This window comes from Vanellus vanellus (assembly GCF_965231255.1).
Source record: "Vanellus vanellus genome assembly, contig: HAP1_SCAFFOLD_2410, whole genome shotgun sequence".
In the NCBI taxonomy this organism is placed as follows: domain Eukaryota; kingdom Metazoa; phylum Chordata; class Aves; order Charadriiformes; family Charadriidae; genus Vanellus; species Vanellus vanellus.
This window is the reverse complement of record NW_028128848.1, coordinates 1,996-10,080: the sequence shown is the minus strand read 5'-3', so window position 1 is coordinate 10,080 and position 8,085 is coordinate 1,996. Positions and strand designations below refer to the sequence as shown.

The window sequence follows — 8,085 nt, the reverse complement described above, 5'->3', positions numbered from 1 at the left end:
CCCCACTGCCATTTTGTCACCCGCTGACACTTTGTCACCCGATGCCATTTTGTCACCCGTTGTCACCCTACGACTGTCTCCAGGCTCCGCCCCTCCGCCTGTCCCCGGACTCCACCCCTCCGCCTGTCCCCCCCCCCTGTGATTTGTCACCCCCCTCAACTTTCCCCAGGCTCCACCCCCCCTGCCTGTCCCCCCGTTCCCCCCCCCCCCCCGGCATTGTCACCCTCTGCCTGTCCCCAGACTCCGCCCCCTCCGCCTGTCCCCTCCTGATGTTGTCGTGCTCCGACTGTCTCCAGACTCCGCCCCTCTGTCCTCCCCGCTGTTGTCACCCTCTGTCCGTCCCCCCCAGATTTGTCACCCTCCAACTGTTACCAGGCTCCGCCTGTCCCCTCACGGTGTTGTCACCCTCCGATTGTCCCCAGGCTCTGCCCCTCTGCCTGTCCCCCCCCAATGTTGTCACCCGCCGCCTGTCCGGCTGTACTGACCCCCGTGTCCCCCCCCAGGAGGCCCGGTCGGCTGTGACCCCCCACCGAGGACCCCCGGAGCAGCAACACCCAGTCCATGAGGCCTCCGCTCACAGGTAGGGGGCGCCCCACGCTGTCGCCGTGGCAACCCGGGGGGTCTAGAACACCGCCTGTCACCGTGGCAACCCATGGGCTCCTGCCCCACGGCGCTGTGGGGTGATGCTGTGGGGCGAGAACCTGCCCCACAGCACTGTGGGGCGATTCTATGGGGCGATATCCTGCCCCACGGCGCTGTGGGGTGATGCCGTGGGGCCATATGCTGCCCCACAGCACTATGGGGTGATGCTGTGGGGCCAGATCCTGCAGGGTTGTGGGGCGCAGTGGCTGGATCCCAGGGTCCTATGGGGCAGAGGGGTTGGATTCCCGGTTTCTATGGGGCACAGGGGCTGCATCCCGGGTTTCTATGGGGCAGAGAGGCTGGATCCCGTGGTGCTATGGGGCAGAGGGGCTGGGTGCCAGGTTTCTATGGGGCAGAGGAGCTGTATCCCAGGTCGCTATGGGGCAGAGGGTCTGCATCGCGGGTCGCTGTGGGGCAGAGGGGGGGGTGTGGGGCGGATCGTGGCCGCGGCGTTGGCCGTGGGCCCGGGTGGGCTTTGGGCCAATGTGGCTTCGGAGCCCGGGGGGGGAACGACACAGTTGGGGGGGGGACGTGTAGGGGGGGACGTGGGGGGGGAGCCATGGGGCGGATTCGGGCGCTGCGCACATCCGGGACCTCCCGGCAGCAGGTAGAGCCCGGCCCCCCCCAACCCACACCCCACACCCACCCCCCAAATCCGCCCCCCATAGATCCCCCCGGGGGATCCCCCCGGCCGGAATTGGGGGGGGATATGTAAGGGGGGGGGTGGGGGGGGCGCAGTGGGGCCATGGGGGTCCTGTGGGATATGTGGGGCGGGGGATCCCGGCTCTGCGTGTGGGGCTGGAGGTGGGTTCTGTGGGGCCGGAGCTGAGCTGGGATGTGTGGGGCTGGATCACAACTGGGATGGAGCTGGGATGTGTGGGGCTGGAGCTGGGGTCTATGGGGCTGGAGCTGAGCTGGGACGGAGCTGGGATCTATGGGGCTGGGTATAGGTGGGGCTGGAGCTGGGATCTCCCGGGATCTGTGGGGCTGGAGCTGGAGGTTGGGGGGCAGGAGAGGGGTCCTTGGGGGGATGTGAGGCAGGATGGGGCGTAGTGGGGTTGTGGGGCAGAGTCTGGGCTAGCTGTGGGTCACGCTGTGGGGCAGCACCACTGCCGTAGGTCACGCTATGGGGCAGACCCAGGGATGGCGGTGCCATGGGTCGGGCCGTGGTTGAAACTATGGGGCAGGGCGTGGGGCAGGCTGTGTGTCACACCGTGGGGCAGCTATGGGGCTGTTAGCCGTGCCGTGGGTCGCACCACGGGTGGCACTGTGGGTCGGGCTGTGGGTGGCACCGTGGGTTGTGCTGTGGGGCGGCCCCAGGGTGGTGGGTGGTGCCGTGGGTCGCGCCGTGGGTCGTGCCGTGGGTCGCAGCGGCGGCGGCGGCTCCCGCGGCCATTTTAGCCGCCGGCAGAGGAGGCCCCGACGCAAAATGGCTCCTTCAGTGCCGCGGAGGGGGGGAGAGCGGAGGCCGGAGCGCGCCGTGGGGCTGGGACGCTGTGGGGCAGGGACGCTGTGGGCCAGGGACCCTCAGCCCCACAGCACGGGGTGGGACCCTGCCCCACGGCACGGGGGAAGCCTCAGCCCCATGGCACAGGAGGGGGACCCTGCCCCACAGCAGGGGGATGCTCTGCCCCACGGCATGGGGGGCAGCAGGTAGCATGGGGCTGTGGGACCCCAATCTGTGGGGCTGGGGGATGACATATGTGGGGCTGAGGGAACGCGATATGTGGGGCAGGGGGACCCACAAGCTGTGGGGCTGGGGGAGGATGTGTGGGCTGGGATATGTGGGGCTGAGGGTCCCCATGCCCCATGCGATATGTGGGGTTGAGGGAACATGATCTGTGGGGCTGGGGGACCCTGATCTGTGGGGCTGGGGGACCCTAATCTGTGGGGCTGGGGGGACCCAGATATGTGGGACTGGGGGACCCCATTCTGTGGGGCTGGGGGGACCCGAATATGTGGGGTGGCAGGGACCCCAATCCATGGGGCTGGGGGCCCCCGTTGTGTGGGGCTGATGGACCCCTAAAGTGTGGGGCTGGGGGATGTGGATCTGTGGGGCTGATCTGTGGGGCTGGGGAATGCCAAAAGTGTGGGGCTGGGGGGACCCAGATCCGTGGGGCTGATCCGTGGGGCAGAGGGACACCGATCCATGGAGCTGCGGGTGAAGACGATGTGGGGCTGGGGACCCCCCAAGCACCCACAGAAGGGTCCCAGGTATCCCGATCAGCCCCATAGAGGGGACACGGGTGTCCCAAATGTCCCCAAAGAGGGGACCTGGGGGTCCGTGTGACCCCATAGAGAGGACCCACATGTCCCAAATGTCCCCATAGAGGGGGCCCATGGGTCCAGTTGACCCCATAGAATCTGGCCAGCCCCATAGAGAGGACCCACACGTCCCAAGTGCCCCCATAGAGGGGACCTGTGGGTCCAGTTGACCCCATAGAATCTGGCCAGCCCCATAGAGAGGACACACACATCCCAAATGTCCCCATAGAGGGGGCCCATGGGTCCAGTTGACCCCATAGAATCTGTCCAGCCCCATAGAGAGGACCCACACGTCCCAAGTGCCCCCATAGAGGGGACCCAGGGGTCCAGTTGACCCCATAGAATCTGTCCAGCCCCATAGAGAGGACCCACACGTCCCAAGTGCCCCCATAGAGGGGACCCGTGGATCCAGTTGACCCCATAGAATCTGTCCAGCCCCATAGAGGACCCACACGTCCCAAGTGCCCCCATAGAGGGGACCTGTGGGTCCAGTTGACCCCATAGAATCTGGCCAGCCCCATAGAGAGGACCCACACGTCCCAAGTGTCCCCATAGAGGGGGCCCATGGGTCCAGTTGACCCCATAGAATCTGTCCAGCCCCATAGAGAGGACCCTCCAGTCCCAAGTGCCCCCATAGAGGGGACCCGTGGGTCCAGTTGACCCCATAGAATCTGTCCAGCCCCATAGAGAGGACCCACACGTCCCAAATGTCCCCATAGAGGGGGCCCATGGGTCCAGTTGACCCCATAGAATCTGTCCAGCCCCATAGAGAGGACCCTCAAGTCCCAAGTGCCCCCATAGAGGGGACCTGTGGGTCCAGTTGACCCCATAGAATCTGTCCAGCCCCATAGAGAGGACCCACACGTCCCAAGTGCCCCCATAGAGGGGACCCACACGTCCCAAGTGCCCCCATAGAGGGGGCCCATGGGTCCAGTTGACCCCATAGAATCTGTCCAGCCCCATAGAGAGGACCCACACGTCCCAAGTGCCCCCATAGAGGGGACCCAGGGGTCCAGTTGACCCCATAGAATCTGTCTAGCCCCATAGAGAGGACCCACACGTCCCAAGTGCCCCCATAGAGGGGACCCAGGGGTCCAGTTGACCCCATAGAATCTGTCTAGCCCCATAGAGAGGACCTACACGTCCCAAGTGCCCCCATAGAGGGGACCCGTGGGTCCAGTTGACCCCATAGAATCTGTCCAGCCCCATAGAGAGGACCCACACGTCCCAAGTGCCCCCATAGAGGGGACCCGGGTGCCCGAATGTCCCCATAGGGAGGACGCAGATATCCCAAACGTCCCCACGGAGAGGAGGCGGCCATCCCCCCTTCCCTCCCTCTCCCCACCGCCCCCCATCTCCCCCCATCTCCGCCCCACAGGTGCGCTGCGCGGGGATGGCTCCGGTCGTGGAGGTGTCGGACGCCGCTTATTGCCGATCGTTACTGCTGGAGTTAAACGAGCAGCGCTTACGGGGGCAGTTCTGCGACGTCACCATCATCGCCGAGGACACCAAATTCCGCGCCCATAAAAACGTCTTGGCCGCCTCCAGCCCCTTCTTCAAACGCGCTTTGGCCCAACAACCCGCCTGCCCCACCCCCGCCCAAGTCCTGGAGCTTCCCGGCGTCCAGGCCGGCGTTTTTTCCGACGTTCTCAATTTTATTTACAGTTCCCGTTTGGCTTTACCTTCTCCGGCCGCCGCTCGCGAGCTGAGGGCCGTCGGCCGACGGTTGGGCATCTCCTACCTTCAGGGTTTGGAAACCGGTCCCGGCAAAGACATGAACGGTTCTTGGAGCCCTCCGGGAACGGGGGAACCCCCTTCGCCCGCCGCTCCCGTGGATTTAACTTGTCCTCCTCGAGCCCACGACGCCCCGGGGGGAGCCGAAGCCGTCACGGCGTCACCGACGGCGGTGGCGGCCGCCTCCTCGGCTTCCTTGGCCTCCTCCTCCTCCTCGGCCTTGGCGGTCTCCTCCTCCTTGGCGTCCTCCTCGGCCTTGGCGTCCTCCTTGGCCTCCTCCTCCTTGGTGTCCTCCTCCTTGGCGTCCTCCTCGGCCTTGGCGTCCTCCTTGACGTCTTCGGCCTTGGTGTCCTCCTCCTCCTTGGCGTCCTCCTCGGCCTTGGCGTCCTCCTCCTCCTTGGCGTCCTCCTCCTTGGTGTCCTCCTCCTCCTTGCCGTCCTCCTCCTTGGTGTCCTCCTCCTCCTTGCCGTCCTCCTCCTCCTTGGCGTCCTCCTTGACGTCCTCCTCCTTGGTGTCCTCCTCCTCCTTGGCCTTGACGTCCTCCTCGGCCTTGGCGGCCTCCTCCTTGGTGTCCTCCTCCTCCTTGGCCTCCTCCTCCTCGACCTCCTCCTCGACCTCCTCCTCCTCCTCCTCCTCCTCGGCGTTACGCTGCGGTTTGTGCGGCCGAGCTTTCGGCACGGCGGCCGCTTTGGGCTTCCACGCCAAACTTCACCGGGGCCGCCGGGCTTTGGCCTGCCGCCATTGCGGCAAGACCTTCATCCACGTCAAGCGCTTACAAACCCATGAGGTCCTCTGCAAGGACGGCCAACGGGACGGCGACGCCAACGCCGCCGCCGCCGCCATGGCCGCCGCCGCCGCCGCCGCCGCCGCGCCGAAACAAGGCAAGAAAGCGTTGTTGTTGCGTCACCGGGCGTTGGAGCTGAGCCCCGAGCAGGACCCGGTGGTGAAGGTGGTGGACGGACACGTGGTTTACCTCTGCGGCGTTTGTCACCGCTCCTACATGACGCTCTCCAGCCTCAAGCGTCACGCCAACGTCCACTCCTGGCGCCGCAAGTACCCCTGCCGCTACTGCGACAAGGTCTTCGCTTTGGCCGAGTACCGCACCAAACACGAGGTGTGGCACACCGGCGAGCGCCGCTACCAGTGCATCTTCTGCTGGGAGACCTTCGTCACCTACTACAACCTCAAGACCCACCAAAAGGCCTTTCACGGCATCAACCCGGCGCTCATCTCCTCCGAGAAGACGCCCAACGGCGGTTACAAACCCAAACTCAACGCCCTCAAGCTCTACCGCCTCCTGCCCATGCGGGCGCACAAGCGACCCTACAAAACCTACAGTCAGAGTCTGGTGACCGACGGGATCCTCCTACCGACGGCCGATCCGGTGGAACCCACCGCCCCCGGCGGCGTTTACCCTTCGCCCAGACCCGAACCGGCGTCGGTCATCGCCTACGGCCGCCCGGCGGCGTCCGTCATCGTTCACAGCGGAGCCACCGCGCCGGCGGTGGCGGCGGTACCGGCGGCGTCCGTCATCGCGTACAACGGGCGGGCGGCGGAGGCGGCGGCGGTGCCGGTGGCGGCGGCGGTACCGGCGGCGCGACCCATGAAGAAACAAGTGCTGCGGGATTACATCGAAGCGCAGCGAGCGGCCGGAGAGGCGCCGGTGGGTGACAGCGGCACAACGCCGACCACCCAACCCACCGCCGGCGCCGCTACAGCCGCCGGTACCGCCACCGCCGGCCGTACCATGACCTACGTGGCCAAACCGGCGTACGTGGGGACGACGGGGGAGAGTCGAGTGGCGCCGCTTTGCCAAATCACCGTCCGCATCGGCGAAGAGGCCATCGTCAAGCGACGCATCTCCGAGACCGACCTACGCTTAGAGACAACCGGGACCGGCGCCGCCGCGCCGCCGCCGCCTGTTCACCGCCGCGCTGCCGCCGCTTGTTCCCGACGCAGCGGTGACGACGACAGCGACGCTGAGGACCGTCTTTGGCGCCCGTATTACACCTACAAACCCAAACGGAAGACAACAGGCGGCGGCGGCGCGACCGCCGGCGACACCGGCGGCGGCACAACCGGCGGCGTCAAGGCGAAGAAATCCCGTTGGCGCCGCAAATTGCGCTCGTTGCGGTGGGCGACGGGTGACGGTGACACCGGTGACGTCCAAGTCGGGGAAGGACACCGGCGCCGGGATTGGCACCACACGTGCCGGGTGTGCGGGAAAACGTTCACCGCGCTGCGGAAACTACGGAAACACCAACGGGGACACGAAGGGGTGACGGGCGGGGGAGGGGGGACAACCGGCGGTGACGATGACGCCCCCGCCGCCGCCGTCACCGTCACCGCCCCCCGTGTTGGCCGTCGCCCGTCGCTGCGGTTCGCCTGTAGCCGCTGCGCCAAAGTCTGCAAGACGGCGGCGGCGCTCAGCCGTCACGCCAAGCGTCACCAAGCCGAGGCGTCACCCGCTGCGTCACCCGCCGCGTCACCCGCCTCGCCGCCGACTGTCATCGCCTACACCCCCCCGGCAGCGGGAGGAGGAGGAGGAGGAGGAGGAGGGGGGGTAAAGGAAGAGGGGATCTCCCCCCTCCCGCCGCCGCAACCCCGCGATGATGTCACCGTCCCTCCGGGTGACGCCGGTGACGGTGACGCCGCAGCGGGTGACAAAAAACCCTCCCCCCCCGCCGGTCCCAGCGGGGTGTACCCGGTTCAGGAACAACCGTTGGCTCTGCTGAGGAGGGGGGGGGACCCCCGGGAGGGGGGGGGAGGGGGGGAGGGGCAGAGGGGGGGTCCCCCCGCCCCCCCCCCCGCCCCCCCCCGCCCCCCCCTTCCCCCTCCCCTTCGGCCCCCGGCTGGTGGCCGCGTACCCCTACCCCTTCCCCCTCCCCCTGGCCCTCGGCGTGGTGCTCCCCGAAAGCGAAGGGTTTTTGGGGGGCGCCGGGGGGGTCACGGGGGGGGGGGGGGGAGGAGGGGTGGCCCCTCCCCCCTCCGCGCCCCCCACTTTCGGTTTTCCCACGGGGGGAGGGGAGAGAGCTCGGAAAGGGGGAGGGGGGACTTGAGGAGGAGGAGGAGGAGGGGGGGTGTTCTGCCCCATAAGTGGAGGGGGGGGGGGGGCGATCCCATAGGTGAGGGGTTCCCCATAAGTGAGGGGACCCCATAGATTGGGGGGGGCCCATAATTGGGGGGGGACACCCCATAGATTGGGGGGGGCCCATAGGTTGGGGGGGGCCCATAAGTCGGGGGGCCCATAAGTGGAGGGGACACCCCATAGATTGGGGGGGGGCCATAGGTTGGGGGGAGCCCATAAGTGGGGGGGACACCCCATAGATTGGGGGGGGCCCATAGGTTGGGGGGGGGCCCCATAAGTGGGGGGGACACCCCATAGATTGGAGGGGGGGGCCTATAAGGTTGGGGGGTGGCCCCATAGGTTGGGGGGAGCCCTAT

The 8,085-nt window shown here is 67.2% G+C and overlaps 1 protein-coding gene across 1 annotated transcript; it reads left to right on the top strand.

Moving 5' to 3' along the window:
• The first annotated feature begins 499 nt into the window (after nucleotides 1-499).
• ZBTB4 (zinc finger and BTB domain containing 4) lies at nucleotides 500-7,860 on the top strand. The gene is given in 3 exon segments (XM_082499978.1): nucleotides 500-580; nucleotides 4,286-7,432; nucleotides 7,434-7,860. Coding segments are annotated over 2 exon segments (3,399 nt in total). The 5' UTR covers nucleotides 500-580; nucleotides 4,286-4,300; the 3' UTR covers nucleotides 7,701-7,860.
• Nucleotides 7,861-8,085: the final 225 nt, after the last annotated feature.